The sequence below is a fragment of the Manis pentadactyla genome, chromosome 17 (assembly GCF_030020395.1).
Source record: "Manis pentadactyla isolate mManPen7 chromosome 17, mManPen7.hap1, whole genome shotgun sequence".
NCBI classification, from domain to species: Eukaryota; Metazoa; Chordata; class Mammalia; order Pholidota; family Manidae; genus Manis; species Manis pentadactyla.
Window position 1 is genome coordinate 63,178,136 of NC_080035.1, and position 20,141 is coordinate 63,198,276.

The 20,141-nt window shown below is 39.6% G+C and overlaps 3 protein-coding genes across 8 annotated transcripts in view; 1 reads left to right on the plus strand and 2 right to left on the minus strand.

Annotated features, from left to right (window-relative positions):
- Nucleotides 1–20,141, plus strand: part of MYO16 (myosin XVI) — a 570,453-nt gene that overhangs the window by 261,581 nt on the left and 288,731 nt on the right. For all 6 annotated transcript variants that reach the window (XM_036893691.2, XM_057494602.1, XM_057494601.1 and 3 more), the window contains exons 11-12: nt 2,633–2,743; nt 6,965–7,030. In XM_036893691.2, coding sequence (XP_036749586.2) covers nt 2,633–2,743; nt 6,965–7,030 — 177 coding nt within the window. The remainder of the gene's footprint in view (nt 1–2,632; nt 2,744–6,964; nt 7,031–20,141) is intronic.
- On the minus strand, nt 15,956–16,819 carry LOC130681431 (structural maintenance of chromosomes protein 3-like). Its single transcript, XM_057494605.1, has one exon. It carries the CDS (start codon nt 16,817–16,819, stop codon nt 15,956–15,958), a length of 864 nt encoding a protein of 287 aa, XP_057350588.1.
- On the minus strand, nt 16,823–19,609 carry LOC118916609 (structural maintenance of chromosomes protein 3-like). The gene has a single exon (XM_036893692.2). The coding sequence runs from the start codon at nt 19,607–19,609 to the stop codon at nt 16,823–16,825; it is 2,787 nt and encodes a 928-aa protein (XP_036749587.2).

The window sequence follows — 20,141 nt, forward strand, 5'->3', positions numbered from 1 at the left end:
CTCTGAGGTGAAAGGTCTCTTTTCCTGATTTGTACTGAGCCCCTAGCACAATGCCCAGCAGAGAGTAGATGAACAAGAAAAAAAGGCGAATTATCAAACATGTTTTCAGATGTATGAACCACCTGCTAGAATTATCTTCCAGAACCAGTGCTAGTACCTGATGGTTATTATCCCGGCTTCCACTTCTGACCTGTCAGCTGTGTGACCCCAGGGCACTTACCTGGCCTCTCTGAGCCCCAAGTTCTGCACCTGCTAATTACAGATATTGGGCTATATCAGTATGAATTCCGAATTTTTTATGTCATAGCAGATGACCCAAGAAATACATGAATGAGAACTCCAATTTCTAAATCAGATGAGAGCTAAGTGTCTTTGCTAAGACCAGCAAAGATGGGCCCAGCGCCCTCTCAGTTCCCCACCTCCCTGCATCCTCCAAAGCCAGCCCTGAGGGACTGGCAGAACGTTCACCACCTGTGCCCACAGTCCTTTCTGGATGTTATACTAACCACGCAGCAGCGTGTCCCACCGCTGCACATCTATCCCGGAGCAGGCACTGTGCCAAGCCCTCCACATCAGTGTAATCCCACAACCGTCTATGAGGGACCTATGCTATTTATCATATTGTGTAAGACAACTGAAAGTGCCTTACTGATATTGAAAAAGAAAAATATTCAAATTTCACATCTAGGAAGATATACCACTGAGATTTCAACACCATTCACCCAGGTGAATACAGAAATAATTGATGTCTTAGGATTAGATGAGTTTAGAATGGAGTGGGGAGGCTGAAATCAGTGTAAGATTTAAAGCCAGATCAGCATGACTGATGACAAAGGCAGAATGAAAAACTAGTTACTTCACTGTCAGCCTTTTGGGACTCTGGGTCTCTTCAAAGTAGAACTAAGTATATAATGTTTAATAAAACCGATATTACACAGTCCCCAAATTGATTTTGACAACCCAGAAAATATTAGGAGAACTGGGACATCGTGACTTCTATTTTTATCAGCAACAAGTACCAGTTTTTTGGAAGCGCTCTGAAGTATATAATTCAATATTTCTGACACTCTCAAAGCTTTAAACCTGTGCCCCTACCTAATTAAAATTCATTTTAATAAGATCATGTATATGCTCTATAGGTTTATTCTGAAAGATATTTTGAGAAATGTTTCTTTGAAATACTACACAGCAAAGGAAATAAACTCGAGGTGTTGGTGGACACACCTGCATATGTCCTGTGGGGAGGAGAGAGGCTTGCTTCTGATATTTCTGAGGTCTGGAATATTTTACAAATTAATTTTTAATAAATCAAAATGTTCTATTGGAATATTGAGTTTCCTATTACACAAACGGTGGTATTTCCAGTGCCAGAAAGCCCACTGCCATGATCCCTTCCCATTGGAAGACTTAACAAGCCACTCTTTGGACCGTTTGAGAGTCCCAGTGAAGGATTCAAGTTTCCATCATTAAGTCATCAGGATTAGAAACCGTCTGGATAAACAATGACCTGAATTTGTGAACTCCTGAGAAAGACTGCATTTTGTGAAATAGCCATTCTCATAAGAGGAACAGTCCTACATTTAGTTTTTTCTTTAAATGTGTAATATTTTTCACTCCACATTTATCAGATAAATAGTAATATTTACATTCAAATTACTTAGCAGTGGTACATACAATACGATATATAATACAAATGCAAATATGACTTACAAGTACAAACACAAACAAATAATACTAATAAACTTGCTGTTTTAAAAAAAATCTCTGTGGGCCCCAGTGAATGTGGGCACTGAGAAGAATATTCTCCCTCTTTAGCCCTTCCTTGTTTGACTTAAGCAAGCCAGAGCTGTCACAGTATATCAAGTGTCTACTTTTTCATTGCATATCTTGTATACATAAAGTTAAACACTGCCCATTTCCACTTGTAAATGATAGATTTTCCATCTCATTAAAGAACCCAATTACATCTTTTTAAAAAATTTGTAACATTGCCCAGTTTTTGAACTGGCACTCTATATTAAATCGTAAAGGGAAGCATTTTCTCTTTATGACAGAATTATCGTAACCTCATGGCTACTTTAATCTTAAGAGCAATGTAGAGCAGAATAAAAATCACAAGCCACAATTCTAGAATCTGCTTTTACAATCTGGCCTCCTCCTACACGCATGCAGTAGCTAAATTCAGGCCCGGCTCCCTTACCATGCCAACAGCGGTCATGGAAGTTTGCTTTAGCTTTGGAAACACTGAAATACACGAGCTCTTGCGTTCTTGTCCTACCGAGGATCCTGCTGCCTAAATCGTAAGTAGGGGCCGGGGAGGCTCAATGTGATGAAACGATTTTGACACTAATAATTTTGAGGGGTGTCAGGTAACATTTGGGTGTGTGTGTATGTGTGTGCAAGCATACAAGCACGCTTATGGGTACAGAGAAGAAATTCTTGTCTGAACACATTTCTCCGTGGCTGTTGGATTTTTTGTTCCTTATAAGTGTGAACCGTTTCATCTTTTAATAACAGTTTCAAACTCATGTGGTCTTTAAATTTTTGGCACGTAATTGCAAACGGAACACTCCACTGTGGAGGAAGTTGTTCGGAAGGCAATTAGAGTTGATCTGACTTGTTTTTTGCTCAGGTCAAGCTAATGCCTTCCGCCCCGAACGATGACCTGGCCACGCTCAGCGAGCTGAACGACCGCAGCCTGCTTTATGAGATTCAGAAGCGCTTTGCGAACCGTCAGATATACGTAGGTGCCCTCGAAATTGCCATCTGCTCTGCTTTTTGTCTCGCTGCAAAGGCTGATTGTTGTTTCTGGTCTTGCTGATAGCTTAAGGTGGGCTGCTCAGAGCTCAAGGTAACCCCCATTCCCTTACAAGGTGAGTTCAGCAGAAATCCACAGTCCAGAGTGCAGCTAGAGTTGGTTCCCTGGGAGCAGACAGCTTTCCTGTTGTCATGTTCGCTGGGGAAGATTTGCTGGAACCAGCAGGATCTGCAGATCACTTATAAAATGTGTTTGTTCCATGTACTCCACCTTAGTCTGCTAGATATGGAGAAGGAAGCTAAAGAGACGTTTAATACGCCTGGCGACTGCCTCTCTATTTGCGTGAAAGAGAAACTATTGTTCCTCTAAATTATCAGGAAATGTCTTGGTCTGTAAAGTAAATAATTTACAGACAGATCTCAGATAACAGAACACAAATAAATGACTCAGATGAAAAACAGCATGCAGAATTGATTCGCTGTGGTTCTATCCTGGTTATATGTGTTATTTTTTCCAATATGCACAGCAGTTTAAACACCATGAAATCTCAGTCTCTCTGTCTTTCTCACTCTTCTGCTGATTTTGTTATTTTCAACTCAGAGCAATTCAATCAGAATGTCTAGAGAAATCTGATTATGCCCATGTCTTCTATCCCTTTTTTATAACACCCTTTTTTCCTTAGCCTATTGAGAAATTGATTAAGTAATTTTCATGTAAATGGGAAGTCTGAGATTTCCCTACAAGTAATGAATTGTCAGGTGCTGATTAGCCTATGAAAATTCAGTGCAGCATCTTTAATGCTTGGATAAATTGCCTGCAACTGTAAATACACTTAAAATTAAATACTTCTATCAAAATTAATGGAATTGAGTCATCAGCATGAAGTGGCGAAGCTGATTACTTTGGTCTCTGTTAATGCCCTGATACTGGTGTATTATTCTTATTCCATTTTCTTGCCTTTCTCAGTTTTGTATTGATTCTTCTTTTTAGCTTTCTAATTATATTAGAACACCACTGCTGAATTGTTTTGAATTTATTTCCTTCATGCTTTGCAAGGGGCTTTGTGTCCCAAATACACATTTAATCTGCCTCTCTCCATCTTGGCGGCCACCGTCCTCATCAAAGCCGGCAGTCCTTCTCCAACGGCCTCCCAACTGTCTGGAGGAAATTTCATTCACTTTCAATCTGCTCTCACAATGGACTAGACTAATTTTCGTAAAGAATAAACGCAATCTTAAGAGTCCTGGTCAAACTTCCCTATGGCTCACCGATCACATGGGATGAAAGCCACGATCCTTATTCGGGGTCCAGCCCCCCAACTCTATTGTCGCGGACACTTACCCACTAACCACTGTGCTTCTTCCTGCATCAGAGACTTCCGTAGACTGTGTTTCTTTCCCCTAAAGCTCCCTTCCTACCCCATGAAATACTTAGCTTTACAAACTCCCACCCAAAAGTTCTTCAGTCTTCAAGCAAACCTTCCCGACCCTCCAGCTCCAGCCACCGTGGGCGAGGCTCCTTTAGAGCACTCACAGCCAGGGATGATGACCTCACTGGCGATTTGATTCAGGTCCGGCTCCTGCACTGGACTCTGAGCTCAGTGACTCAAGTGAAGGGTGGCTTTGCTCCCTGTGAGCTGCGTCACACGCTTCCTTATCGTGAAAGGCAAATACTTCCTGTCTGTCAGACTCCGGGCACTCACTCCTCACAAAGTGGACCGTGTTCATAGATGCTCTCCACTGTCCTGGGTTTCTCTATCTGGATAACCAGAATTAGCATTCACTGCTTTGCTAACGTTCACATAAGACGTAAATTTGCTACTGCATGAGACGTAATTTTCCTCATCTCGATACCTGAAATATTGAAAAGCTAAACCATCTAAGATCAGTTCAGTTTTGTGATGAGTGCTCTACAGTGTGGCATGTTCTGTCTATTCATTCACCTTTAATGAACAGACAAGCAATTTAAATGTTACTGATTGAATAATAATAGGTGATTCTCAAAGTGTATCCTGTGGACCATTGGCTATGTGGATTTATTACCAGTCTACAATGAGAGTAAGCATTTGGAAATTCTTATAGCAATTTGATGGCTTAGTTTCCATCTGTTATTTTTAGTAAAAATCAAGACTTGTATTTTGTTATGTCCTTGTCTTTTTCAATTTCATGTTTCCAGGAATTCATTTTGATTGTTTTATGAAAGTATCAGTCTGTGATGAATTGGAGAATAAAGTGTTCCTTCTACACAAATAGAGAAGCACCATTTAGGAGATGTGTCAAGATGAAAATATTCAAATCTGATCACCTGATGGCAGTGCCCACTCTCCCAACATGCCCCGCCCTCGCCTTGCCCATCCCTTCACAGGAACCCCTTTCCTCTGGTTCTCAGGCCAGAGACCGTGGTATTGATCCTTGTTTTCCTTGCATATCCCACATTTGATTTTACTGAAAATTTCATCAGTTCTATCTTCAAAATCTACGCAGAAGACAGCCACCACTCCTGCCACCTGGCCCAGGGCCATCAGAGCCAAGATAAAGTATCTCAGCTGAATTAATTGTTTAACCATGATTCTCATCTCTCTTTGCAATAGTTTGATTTGTTATGTAAGATGATCTTCCAGAATGATCCGCAAGTTGCTCTTTTAACTAAGTATGTAGCATTCCCCTTGGATATCACATTGGGAAGTACCCTTACAGTCTGTAGCAATGGGGGGTTCCCAAGCCATCAGACAGAAAATGAATTGCAGGTAATGAAACATTTGCCTGGTAGGAAATGCACAGAATAGAGGCATCACATTCACTGAATAGTTATTGTCCACAGCAACAGGAAGAAAAGAATATTCAGTCAACTCTCTTCATGGATGGCCAATCCGCACGGGGTGGTATTCTCCTTACAAACACACTAGAGGACTTGAGACTCAAGGGAAAAACCCACAGAATAAATGCAGGGGCTCTGGAACATCTGGTTAGCTGAGTGCAAAGCCCTTCTCATCTCAGTCACTTAATAACTTGCTCTTCCCCTCAAGGTGACCCGGTTGGTTGTGGCCCGGCCTCTTTTTACGAGGCCTTCAGGAGGCTAACGTCGCCAAGCTGGTGTCAGAAGCTGAAGTCTCCTCACTTTGAGGATATTGGAAATCAGATGGACACATTTCTCCAAGCTAATACGGCCCCTCTTACCCAGAGCCCCCTGCACTGTGCTGCGCTGGGCCGTACCTGCCACGCTTCCATGCCGTTCCACCTACTCTCGTGACTCTTGGGAGCACCTAACATCTGTAATTATTGGAAAACAAAAAACAAAAAGCAACCCCCCAAAACTGAAAGGAATATATTAGAAAGATGAAGCAATGGAAATCTCTTGGTGTCTACAATTTAAAAAATTCTTTCTTTGCATCTACAATGTTTCATTTCATCAGAATGGACCTCTTCAGAATTGCTGTGTCTTCCTGACTTATTGTTTTTATTACTGTGCACTGTGCCCTTTTATCACTGGTACTGCTGCTTAAAGTATATTTTTTGTGAATTGAGTAATGCTTTTTGCTATTTTTGTTGTTTGTAGGAATATCTTGCTTTATCCCTTTACTTTCACATGTTCTTAGTCTTTGTGTTTAAATTATTTTAATCCAGTCTATAATCTTTGTCTTTTAATTAGAGTATTTAGTAGCCTTACATTTGATGTAGTTACTGATATATTGGGACTTAAGTCATTTTATTCCTTGATTTCCATTTGTTCCATCTGCTCTTTGTGCCTTTGTATCTTATTACTTGCCCTTTTATAATTAAAAAAGTGTTTTTGTTTGCTTTCTGGGGTTTCTCAACTTTTCGGTCATACCTTTTTTATTATTACTCTGTAGCAACATGGAAATCATTATCCCATACATTTACTTCCTCAAGCAAATGTGGCCAGGTGTTTTGATTTTACATGTTCTATCAATATCATTCTCATAAAACCCTGTTAAGGAAAGAGATACTTAGAGTCCAGTCATTTCACTTGTAATGTGTTCAGTGCAAATGAGCCTGTTAGTTTTATTTGAATTTAACTTTTCTATTCCTCTGTTCACAAACTGCTAAAACAATTCACAAAATGTTAATATATGGCTCTTACATATTCTGTATATTTTGCACAATGACTTTAAAATTACATAATTTTTAATTTTAAGGGTGCTAATTTATATGCTTCACAAATTATTTATAACCTTTTCTTCAACAGACTTTTATTGGGGACATCCTCTTGCTTGTTAACCCATTCAAGGAGCTTCCAATCTACTCCACCACGGTGAGTATGAAATTAAATTATCATTTAATAACAGAGTAACACTCACCAGATGTACCTATTTGTATCAAATAACTGATTAAGAAGGAAACCACAACAATAAGGAAGATCAAACATTTCTGAAAATTCTAAATTGGATGTCTGTATAATAGTAACTTTATTTTGTTATGAGAAAATATTTAAAAAGAATATTATATTATTTCAAGATTCCTGTGCATAATTACATTCTCTAATCATTCAATGATTATAGTTACTAGACAGTCTTCTAAAGTTAAATAATACATTACTCTATTTTCCATGGTTTAGAGTCCTTAGCTGAACATCATGACCTCTTTTATAAAAGAATTCTGTGATGTTAAAACAATGGGAATAGGAAGGGTAATACTGCATTTTATGCATTTCTCCAAATGACTTCCCAGTTTTAATATATGATTGAAAATTAAAAGAGGATTGCTTTTGGGAAATTGCAGACAACTGAAAACGCAGTGTGATTTCTGTGTAGGAATGGATCAGAAATACTATCGTGCGAGCACTGTGTGTTTTGTGTAGCCACAAGGCTGGTTCTGGTGTGAAGCAGAATCTCTCACAGGGAGCAGGAGCATGCCAGGCAGGAGGAGGGGTGCTGACAGACGCCCCTGAGGCAGGGACATGCTCGAGGTGTTGGAGAGGGGAGAGAGATTGCTCCCTTTAAGTTCCTGAGGCACCAACTAAGAATTCTCACAGGAATGCCTCACGAGAGCAAGAGTGCCCCTCACTGGACTGCCCCCCATGGTTCTGCACAAAAGTCAATTCCTCTGGTGCTTTAACGTCGCATGGGAACGTGCCCAGTCTCCTCACTGCGCCCGCCCAGTCCAAGCCCGCCCTGAGCCCTGGCCAATCCAGGCGTCTGTGCGAGCCGCACACACTCAGGCCAGGCAGCAGCCCCTACGGTTACGTCAGGAGTCCTGTCAGGGGACTGACGCTAACCTGGCATGCGTTGCTGCAGAGCTTTGTGGGAAGCCTCAGGGCTGTATCTGGCGCTTTGCTGTTGAATCATAACTAACTTTTTTGGTCAAGGTGTTTCTTGAAGTATAAATATTGTGGGGGCGGAGCCAAGATGGCAGCGTGAGTAGGACAGTGGGAATCTCCTCCCAAAAACATATATATTTTTGAAAATACAACAAATACAACTAATCCTAAAAGAGAGACCAGAAGACACAGGACAACAGCCAGACCACATCCACACCTGCGAGAACCCAGCGCCTCGTGAAAGGGGTGAGATACAAGCCCCGGCCCCGCGGGAGCCGAGCGCCCCTCCCCCCAGCTCCCGGCGGGAGAAGAGCAGGCAGAGCGGGAGGGAGACGGAGCCCAGGACTGCCGAGCACCCAGCCCCCGCCATCCGGGCCAGAGTGCAGACACAGTGCGTGCGTGGGGTCCTGGATACAAGGGAAACAGGACAGTAAGACCTCTGAGCGGGTCCTGAAGCCAGAGCCCCTGTGACAAAGAAAAGCGGGGGCTTTTTGAAAGTCTTAAAGGGACAGGGACCCCACAGCTGGACGGAAGCATCCTGGGTCACAGTCCAGCAGCTGGAAATTCCAGGGAACTCCGGGCACACAACCCCCTGGGCAACACCTCTGAGACCCCTCGCGGAGGTAAACAGCCAAAGAGCCCCCTGTCCATTACCCCTCCGGGGCCCCGCCATAGCAGAGCAGCGGCCTAAGGCTGGCCATGCCCACAGCCAGGGAGCTTCCTCCATACCGGCCGGGCAAGACACAGAGACCCAGGCTACACGCAATTACCCAGCACAAGCCACTAGGGGTCGCAGTTGTCCCAGTAAAGAGGCCAGGAGCAAGTGGAAAGTCTTGGCTCTACCAGCTGACAGACGAGTCAATAGCTACCATTGCACCTATCAACATGAAAAGGCAAAAAAATCTGATCCAGACAAGACTAACCCAAACAGCTTCGGCATCTGCTACATCTTCCCCTGAGAAGGAACCTGGGGAGATAGACTTAACCAGTCTTCCTGAAAAAGAATTTAAAACAAGAGTCATAACCATGCTGATGGACTTGCAGAGAAACATGCAAGAACTAAGGAGGGAGAATACAGAAATAAAACAAGCTCTGGAAGGACTTCAAAACAGAATGGACGAGATGCAAGAGACCATTAATGGACTAGAAAACAGAGAACAGGAACGCAGAGAAGCTGATGCAGAGAGAGGTAAAAGGATCTCCAGGAATGAAAGAATTTTAAGAGAGCTGTGTGACCAATCAAAACAGAACACTATCTGCATTATAGGGGTACCAGAAGAAGAAGAGAGAGAAAAAGGGATAGAAAGTGTCTTTGAAGAAATAATTGCTGAAAACTTCCCCAAACTAGGGGAGGAAATGGCCTCTCAGATCACACAGGTACACAGAACTCCCATGACAAGGGATCCAAGGAGGGCAACACCAAGAAACATAAAAATTAAAATGGCAAAGATCAAAGACAAGGACAAAGTATTAAAGGCAGCCAGAGAGAAAAAAAAAGGTCACCTATAAAGGAAAACCCATCAGGCTATCATCAGACTTCTCAACAGAAACCCTACAGGCCAGAAGAGAATGGCATGATATACTTCATGCAATGAAACAGAAGGGCCTTGAACCAAGACTACTGTATCCAGCACGATTATCATTTAAATATGAAGGAGGGATTAAACAATTCCCAGACAAGCAAAAGTTGAGGGAATTTGCCTCTCACAAACCACCTCTACACGGCATCCTACAGGGACTGCTCTAGATGGGAGCACTCCTAAAAAGAGCACAGAACAAAACACCCAACATATGAAGAAGGGAGGAGGAGGAATAAGAAGGGAGAGAAATAAAGAATCATCAGACCGTGTTTATAACAGCTCAACAAGCGAGTTAAGTTAGACAGTAAGATAGTAAAGAAGCTAACCCTGAACCTTTGGTAACCACAAACTTAAAGCCTGCAATGGCAATAAATTCATGCCTTTCAATAATCACCCTAAATGTAAATGGACGGAATGCACCAATCAAAAGACACAGAGTAATAGAATGGATAAAAAAGCAAGATCCATCCATATACTGCTTACAAGAGACTCACCTCAAACCCAAAGATACGCACAGACTTAAAGTCAAGGGATGGAAAAAGATATTTCAAGCAAACAACAGAGAGAAGAAAGCAGATGGTGCGATTCTGGTATCAGACAAAACAGACTTCAAAATAAAGAAAGTAACAAAAGAGAAAGAAGGACATTACATAATGACAAAGGGCTCAGTCCATCATGAGGATATAACCATTATAAATATATATGCACCCAATACAGGAGCACCAACATACCTGAAACAAATATTAACAGAACTAAAGGAGGAAATAGAATGCAATGCATTCATCCTAGGACACTTCAACACACCACTCACTCCAAAGGACAGATCCACCAGACAGAAAATAAGTAAGGACACAGAGGCACTGAACAACACACTAGAACAGATGGACCTAATAGACATCTACAGAACTCTACATCCAAAAGCAACAGGATACACATTCTTCTCAAGTGCACATGGAACATTCTCCAGAATAGACCACATACTAGGCCACAAAAAGAGCCTCAGTAAATTCAAAAAGATTGAAATCCTACCAACCAACTTTTCAGACCACAAAGGCATAAAACTAGAAATAAACTGTACAAAGAAAGCAAAAAGGCTCACAAACACATGGAGGCTTAACAACACGCTTCTAAATAATCAATGGATCAATGACCAAATCAAAATGGAGATCCAGCAATATATGGAAGCAAACGACAACAACAACACAAAGCCCCAACTACTGTGGGATGTAGCAGAAGCAGTCTTAAGAGGAAAGTATATAGCAATCCAGGCATATTTAAAGAAGGAAGAACAATCCCAAATGAATGGTCTAATGTCACAATTATCAAAATTGGAAAAAGAAGAACAAATGAGACCTAAGGTCAGCGGAAGGAGGGACATAATAAAGATTAGAGAAGAAATAAATAAAATTGAGAAGAATAAAACAATAGGAAAAGTCAATGAAACCAAGAGCTGGTTCTTTGAGAAAATAAACAAAATAGATAAGCCTCTAGCCAGACATAGAGGAAAGGAGAGTCAACACACATCAACAGAATCAGAAATGAGAAAGGAAAAAATCACGACGGACCCCACAGAAATACAATGAATTATTAGAGAATACTATGAAAACCTATATGCTAACAAGCTGGGAAACCTAGGAGAAATGGAGAACTTCCTAGAAAAATACAACCTTCCAAGATTGACCCAGAAAGAAACAGAAAATCTAAACAGACCAATTACCAGCAACGAAATTGAAGCGGTAATCAAAAAACTACCAAAGAACAAAACCCCAGGCCAGATGGATTTACCTCGGAATTTTATCAGACATACAGGGAAGACATAATACTCATTCTCCTTAAAGTTTTCCAAAAAATAGAAGAGGAGGGAATACTCCCAAACTCATTCTATGAAGCCAACATCACCCTAATACCAAAACCAGGCAAAGACCCCACCAAAAAGAAAACTGCAGACCAATATCCCTGATGAACGTAGATGCAAAAATACTCAACAAAATATTAGCAAACCGAATTCAAAAATACATCAAAAGAATCATACACCATGACCAAGTGGGATTCATCCCAGGGATGCAAGGATGGTACAACATTCGAAAATCCATCAACATCATCCACCATATCAACAAAAAGAAAGACAAAAACCACATGATCATCTCCATAGATGCTGAAAAAGCATTTGATAAAATTCAACATCCATTCATGATAAAAACTCTCAACAAAATGGATATAGAGGGCAAGTACCTCAACATTATAAAGGCCACATATGACAAACCCACAGCCAACATCATACTGAACAGCGAGAAGCTGAAAGCTTTTCCTCTGAGATCGGGAACAAGACAGGGATGCCCACTCCCCCCACTGTTATTCAACATAGTACTGGAGGTCCTAGCCACGGCAATTAGACAAAACAAAGAAATACAAGGAATCCAAATTGGTAAAGAAGAAGTTAAACTGTCACTATTTGCAGATGACATGATATTGTACATAAAAAACCCTAAAGACTCCACTCTGAAACTACTAGAGCTAATACCAGAATTCAGCAAAGTTGCAGGATACAAAATTAACACACAGAAATCTGTGGCTTTCCTATACACTAACAATAAACTAATAGAAAGAGAAATCAGGAAGACAATTCCATTCACAATAGCATCAAAAAGAATAAAATACCTAGGAATAAACCTAACCAAAGAAGTGAAATACCTATACCCTGAAAACTATAAGAAACTCTTAAGAGAAATTAAAGAGGTCACTAACAAATGGAAACTCATCCCATGCTCCTGGCTAGGAAGAATTAATATCGTCAAAATGGCCATCCTGCCCAAATCAATATACAGATTTGATGCAATCCCTATCAAACTACCAACAGCATTCTTCAATGAACTGGAACAAATAGTTGAAAAATTCATACGGAAACACCAAAGACCCCGAATAGCTAAAGCAATCCTGAGAAGGAAGAATAATGTTGGGGGGGGTGGTTCTCACTCCCCAACTTCAAGCTCTACTATAAAGCCACAGTAATCAAGACAATTTGGTACTGGCACAAGAACAGAGCCACAGACCAATGGAACAGAATAGAGACTCCAAACATTAACCCAAACATATATGGTCAACTAATATTCGATAAGGGGACATGGACGTACAATGGGGAAATGACAGTCTCTTCAACAGATGGTGCTGGCAAAACTGGACAGCTCCATGTAAGAGAATGAAACTGGATCACTGTCTAACCCCATACACAAAAGTAAATTCAAAATGGGTCAAAGACCTGAATGTAAGTCATGAAACCATAAAACTCTTAGAAAAAAACATAGGCAAAAATCTCTTAAACATAAACATGAGTGACCCCTTCTTGAACATATCTCCCCGGGCAAGAGAAACAAATGCAAAAATGAACAAATGGGACTATATCAAGCTGAAAAGCTTCTGTACAGCAAAGGACACCATCAATAGAAGAAAAAGGTATCCTACAGTATGGGAGAATATATTCATAAATGACAGATCCGATAAAGGGTTGACATCCAAAATATATAAAGAGCTCACACACCTCAACAAACAAAAAGCAAATAATCCAATTAAAAAATGGGCAGAGGAGCTGAACAGACAGTTCTCCAAAGAAGAAATTCAGATGACCAACAGACACATGAAAAGATGCCTTCATATTGCTAGTCATCAGAGAAATGCAAATTAAAACCACAATGAGATATCATCTCACACCAGTAAGGATGCCTACCATCCAAAAGACAAACAACAACAAACGTTGGCGAGGTTGTGGAGAAAGGGGAACCCTCCTACACTGCTGGTGGGAATGTAAATTAGTTCAACCATTGTGGAAAGCAGTATGGAGGTTCCTCAAAATGCTCAAAATAGAAATACCATTTGACCTAGGAATTCCACTTCTAGAAATTTACCCCAAGAAGGCAGCACTCCAGTTTGAAAAAGATAGATTCACCCCTATGTGTATCACTGCACTATTTACAATAGCCAAGAAATGGAAGCAACCTAAGTGTCCATCAGTAGATGAATGGATAAAGAAGATGTGGTACATATACACAATGGAATATTGTTCAGCCATAAGAAAAAAACAAATCCTACCATTCGCAACAACATGGATGGAGCCAGAGGGTATTATGCTCAGTGAAATAAGCCCGGCGGAGAAAGACAAGTACCAAATGATTTCCCTCATATGTGGAGTATAAGAAAAAAAGAAAACTGAAGGAACAAAACAGCAGCAGAAGCACAGAACCCAAGAATGGACTAACAGTTACCAAAGGGAAAGGGACTGGGGAGGATGGGTGGGAAGGGAGGGATAAGGGTGGGAAAAAAAGAAAGGGGGCATTACGATTAGCATGTATAGTGTGTGTGGGGGGCACGGGGAGGGCTGTGCAACACAGAGAAGACAAGTAGTGATTTTACAGCATCTTACTATGTTGATGGACAGTGACTGTGAATGGGGATGTTGGGGGGACTTGGTGAAGGGGGGAGCCTAGTAAACATAATGTCCTTCATGTAACTGTAGATTAATGATACCAAAATAAAATTTAAAAAAAATATTGTGAAGTGTTTATAAATATATATATTTATAATATAAATATAAAAATTAAATGTTTTGCTCCGTTGTCTTATGCAGTTAGGACCCTCTTGAAGCCATAGTGTGGATAATGAAATAGGGCGCTGGTGGGACCACAGATGCCCCCTCAGTGTCCCGTCTCGGTCAGGAGGCCTTCCACAAATGCTGCCACTATTCTGACTGTTACCGCCCTGAACATGCATGAAATTTATAAGAATGGAATCTTACAAAATATCCTTCCCCTGTACCTGGCCCCTTCCTCTCAGTATTATGGGTGAGAGACTCCTCTAGGTTTTTTGTGTAGCAATACATTAAGTACAGTAGGATTTTCTTTTTTATTTCTGTATAAAATTCCATTTTATTGATATACAGACATTCATTTAACTATTAAATTCCATGGAAATCCAGTGTGTTTGTGCAAGGATATTACTGCTGTGAACATTCTAGCATGTCTTGGATAGCATGTACTTATTTTGTTGAATATATACCTAAGGATAGCATTGGTACATCAAAGGGTATATGTGTTCAGTTTTTGTAAATACCAACAATTTTCCTAGCGGTTGAACTAACTTACATTCCGAACAATAGAATATAGAAATTCCAGTTGCTCTTCTTCTTTGTCCAACTTTTATTTGTTTTATGTGGCTATTTATCATTCTACTGGGTATGTAGTGGAATTTCATTGTTTTAATTTGTGTTTCTCTGATAACCAATGATACTGACCACCTTTTCCATATAACTCTCATACAACTGGTAACCTCTTTTGTGAAGTGTCTACTCAAGGCTTCCACCCAATTTTTAAATTAAAAAATTTTAATTGGTTTGTCTATATTTTTCTTATTGATGTAAGGAGTTAAGATGTTGTGGTTGACATCCTTTTTCACTGTCAATGTGAATTGAAAATATCCCATGAGAGGTAGGATCCAGGTTTTTCTTTATGTCTGTCCAATGAACACAGTGCTATTTCCTGAAATGCCGTCCTTTCCCACTACATTGCACTGATTCCTTTGCATAAAAGATAACTAATATGAAGGGTCTGTTCCTGGCATTTCCACTCAGTTCCACTGATCTGTTATAATAAATGTGTTTCGTAGTCTAAGTCCTCCACCTTTGCTCTTAAAAATTCCCCTAGGAATATTCTTGGCCCTTTGTATTTCCTTTATAGTTTAGATTAGTTTATCAATTTCCTTGAAAAAAAATCTCCTGGGATTTTGAAATTTGACTGCATTAAATCAGCAGTTCAACTTGGTAAAAGAAAACTTTTTTTGTAGTACCCTAAATACACTCACTTTTTGGGTCTTAAAAACCTCTTTCAATGAATAATCCTTTGTAACTATTTTTTTTTTAGATTTTTAATATCAAAATTATGTTGGAACCATAAAAGTAATTGGAAATGTTTAAGTTTTGGGTTTACTCTTTGGGCAAATAGATTGTCGTATTTTTTTTTAATTTAGTCATAAAACCAATTATTTAATTGAAAATATAAAAAAGAGGCAATATAACTGGTAAAATAATTAGGACAGAATAGCATGTTTCAAAAGATTTAGAATAGGAGCAGGACACTTTACAAAAAGTTGTACGGGAAATTAAATTCTTAAACTGTAAGTAGAAATGTAACATTACAGAGTATCTTATAAAATACAATGACAGTAATATAAATGGACTGAGTAGACTCTAAGTTTGAAAACTATTAATAATGACCAAATATTTAGGCTTAAATATACAGTTCCTGGGTATAAGAATCATATACATCTTCCAAACTGGTGGGCAATTATTTTCCAATTAGCCGTGAGTAGTATCATCTTCTACAAAGTCTTTAACCATCTCTGCTGTGATCACATCAATATGACTAACCTTGTTTCTGAACTTTACACCATAGAATTTGTCAGCTGACTCAAGCAGCTCAGGCCTAAAAGTAGTTGTAATAAATTGAGCATGTACAGCCAGTTCCATAATCATATCTGACACAGCCTTTCTGTGCTGAGCATCCAGAGCCTGGTCAATCTCATCAAACAAGTAAAAAGGAGCTGGGTCACATTTCTGAATGGCAAAAATCAGAGCAAGAGCTACCAAGGATTTCTGTCCACCTGAAAGCTGTTGCATTTCTCTCATTTCACCTTGTTTTCCAGTAAATGACACCCTAATTCCAACTCCAGTGAACTGGTCAACTGATGGGACACTGCTCTGTGACCCAGAACCCCGTTCACTTTCACCACTCCCTTCTCCTTCATCCTGAGACTGACTGCCCTCCACATCTCCTTTCTTCATCACCAAAGTTGCTTTGCCACCAGGTACCAACTTCTGGAATACTTCGCTGAAGTTCTTGGATACCTGTTTGAAAGTTAACTGAATAGCTTCGTATTTGCTAAGTTCAAGGACGTTCATCAGTTCCATGATTGATTTGTACCCTCTACCCAACTCTTCTTGTCTCTTTATTAACTTTTCTTTTTGCTCAGAGAAATTTACAAACTGATCTAAAGCTTTTTTGTTGACATGGCTGTATTTCTTCAATTCTGTGTTGCACTGTTCAAGTTTTTGAAACAATTGTTTAAGGCTCAGTGTCTGGTATTTTTCAAATGCTTCTTGGGGAAGTGATCCTAGTTCTCGAATTTTCTTCATACACTCTTCTTTCTTCTTCAGTAGCATGCCTTATCGATTTGTCATCTTTTCTAGTTCTTTAGTATCATGATTTATAGCATCCATGTGTTCTTTTTCCGTATTTTTCCAGCGCTCCATACTCTTCTGAAGCTCTTTAATTCCAGCTTCTGTTTTATCAATTGAATTGTCCAAATCTTCTGATCGTGCCATAGTATCTTTTACTCTTTTATTGATGGCTTCAAGTTCTGAGGTTGTAGCAGTGAGCACAGTACCCCCTTCTGTCTCTCTCAGTTCATTAAGTTCCTGTTCTACTTGGTCCAAACGCTTCCTCAAATTCTCATTCAGGTAAGTCTCTACTCGGGTAATAATACCTTCTAATTTAATTCTTTCATTCAGCAACTGTCTATTTTCCTGCTGAAGGTGACGAATTTCATCATTCAATGCATCTACTCTCTTCTGATCTTCCAAACTAAGTTGAGAAAGCAAATCAGTTCCCAGTTCTGCCTTCAATGATTCTCTGGTGGACTCCATTGCATGTAAACTTGCCTCCAAACTTTGTAAGCTACGTTGCTTGGGCATAAAGGTTTTCTCTGATTGCTGTCTCTTCTCTTTCAGCATCTTCATTTCTGATAATATGCTATCTCGAGATGCTTTAAATTTCCTTTGCTGGGTCTCTATCTGCTGCATTTGGTTCATCAGCTGATCAATTTCATTATTAATCCTTTCAATATTTCTGCGCAGGTTTTCATTGAGCTTTGCTTCAAGCTCCCCTAATTCTTCTTCTGCTTTTCTAACATCTTTCTGTAATTCAAGTCTAGACTTCCTTGTGTCATAATAACCTCCAGTTAGAGCACCCCGATGACTAACTTGGTCACCTTCCAGGGTAATGCAGTCCATAGTGAAAGCACGGGCCAGCTGGGTTGAAACTTCCATGCTACGACAAATAAGTGTTTTTCCAAACACATGTTTGAAAGCTTTGTCAAATCTGGGATTGTACCTCAATTTACTTATCATAGGAATAGCATCATTGGTTTCAGGATAGGCAGTATCCCTGACATCTAACTTGTGAAGAGGTAGAAAAGTGACCTCTCCAGGAAGATTCATTTTATTAAACTCCATCAAAATCTTCATGCTGACTTCATCTGAATCAACAATATGATAAAATAACCCGTTTCCAGCAGTAACTTCCACACACGTGTAGAAAGGAGGCTCACACTCAAAATTATTCATCACAATGCCATGATAGCCATTTTGAACATGCTGGTTTATTCCTTTTCGACGAAAGTGGTCTAGCACTTTGTTTATGCTGTCTATTCCATTTAGAATGGCCTTTCCTGTGGCAGCTCTAAGAAGTTGCTGTTTCTTTTCAAGATCTTCTCTCTTAGCAGCAAGTGCTTGCTGTTCTGCATTCTCCTCTCTCCACAAGTAATTTCTTTCACTTTGTAATTCATCTTTCTTATTTTTTACTTCATAATATTTTCTGTCCAGTTCTTCTACTCGAGCTTTGACTTCATTAAGATCCTGATCCAGTTTATTATACTGCTCCAGATTTTTCTCTTTATTTGTCTCAGTGTCCTCCAAGTCCTTATGTATAGCAGCAATCTGTCTTTTCTTGTCATTAATAGCCTGGTCTAAGGACTTGAGTTCCTTTTTAATCCACTTATCTCTTTCTTCTTTTGATGTAAACTGGTTTCCACGACCCTGCTTTGCATAAAGATCTGTTCTTTCCTGGGTAGCTTGGGCCAATCTAGCAATTCCTCGCTCTTCTTTTTCTTTTACACTGTTGAATTTAGGTTCTGTTTCTGCCAGTTCTTTCTGCTTTTCTTCTATTTTTTCAAGCAGCTTCTGCCTCTCTTTTAATAAGCATTTCCTTTGTTCACTATTGCCTGCCGATTCATCTTGTAAATCCTTGGCTTTAAGCTCCAACTTAGTCCTTTGCTTAATTTGTTCTTGTCTTTCAGCACTGAGCTGCTCCTTTTCTTCTTTCATAGCTGAAATTTTTGTTTTCAGTTCCCTAACTTGGCGTTCTATGTCCTCCATTTTGTCCCTTGCATCCTGCTGGGCATCTCTTAATTGTCTGGATTTTTCACCACTAGTCTCTCGCTTAGCAGAAAGCTCATCAAGTTTAGCGCGAGTCTCGTTAAGTTCCTGATTGTAAATGGTATATTCCAGGGCTCGTCTCATTTTATCCCACTTCTGATACTGAGCTAGTTCTTCCTTTTCTTCCTCTAAGGTATGTAATCTCTCTTCAATGTATTTTAACAACTCATTGATTTTTTCCCGTTTGCCCTCTGTTTCTTTCATTAAAGAGATGCTTTCTTCTTTTCGTTCATCATATACTCTGGTACCAGCTACTTCTCTTAATAGCTTCAGTCTCTGAGAATCTGGTGCCGTTGCCATCTGATTGATCTTTCCTTGTTTAACAATATAGTAAGGATTGCTTCGAGAAAAACCAGCACTTTTAAGGAGATTCATCACATCATTTTTCGTGACCATTTTTTTATCTAAAAAATACTGATCCTTTTTGGCACCAATAACTCTTCGAAGTGAAACTTCCTCTTTATCAATTGGCAAACGGTTGTCTGAATTGTCAAAAATAATCTCCACAAAAGCAGAAATAACACGAGGACCAGTACCCTCATGCAACAAAGCCAATCGCTGCTCTGGACGAAGATGACTAAATTCATCACTGAGAACAAACTGAATTGCATAAAAAAAGTTACTTTTTCCAGATCCATTTCTGCCCACAATAACATTGTGTTTTGAACTGAAGGGATCTACAATTGTTTGATCCCTGTAACTTCGAAAACCCTGGATAATAACCTGCTTTATGTACATGGCTCCGCACCCCTTGCGGGGGAGACGACCGCCCCCAGCTCCAGAAGAACCAGCTCTAGATTGTCGTATTTTTATTTCTTTCTGTGTCAGTTTTTAATAAATTTGTTTTTTAAGGATTCTGCTCATTGTGTTTAATCTTCAAAAAATTTTGGCATGCAGTTGTTTGTAATACTGTTTTTTAATATTTGTGGAATTTTGAATGATTTATTTCTGTTGCATATGTTGGTAGTTTATGCTTTCTCTGACTTAAAAATCAATTTACTAGGAATTTATTAATTATATTCATCTTTTCAAAGAAAAAATTTGACTTTCAAATTTTTCTATTATAATTTATTCTCTGTACAATTGATTTCGGCTTTTTATTTTTACTGTTTCTCTCTTTCTACATTCTTTGAGTTTAATTTGGTAGTTGTTTAAGTTGTATAAGCTGTATTGGCAATTTTCCACCTTTATTTTATAAATAAGTACTTCGGGCTTTCTTTTCTGTTTTAGACAGTTTTACAGATTTCTAAGTCTTTGCTATTTTGCAAGT

Bases quoted from the DNA above. Each gene is read 5' to 3' on its own strand.
- LOC130681431 (XM_057494605.1), bottom strand. From the start codon at position 16,819: ATGCTACTGAAGAAGAAAGAAGAGTGTATGAAGAAAATTCGAGAACTA.
- LOC118916609 (XM_036893692.2), bottom strand. From the start codon at position 19,609: ATGTACATAAAGCAGGTTATTATCCAGGGTTTTCGAAGTTACAGGGAT.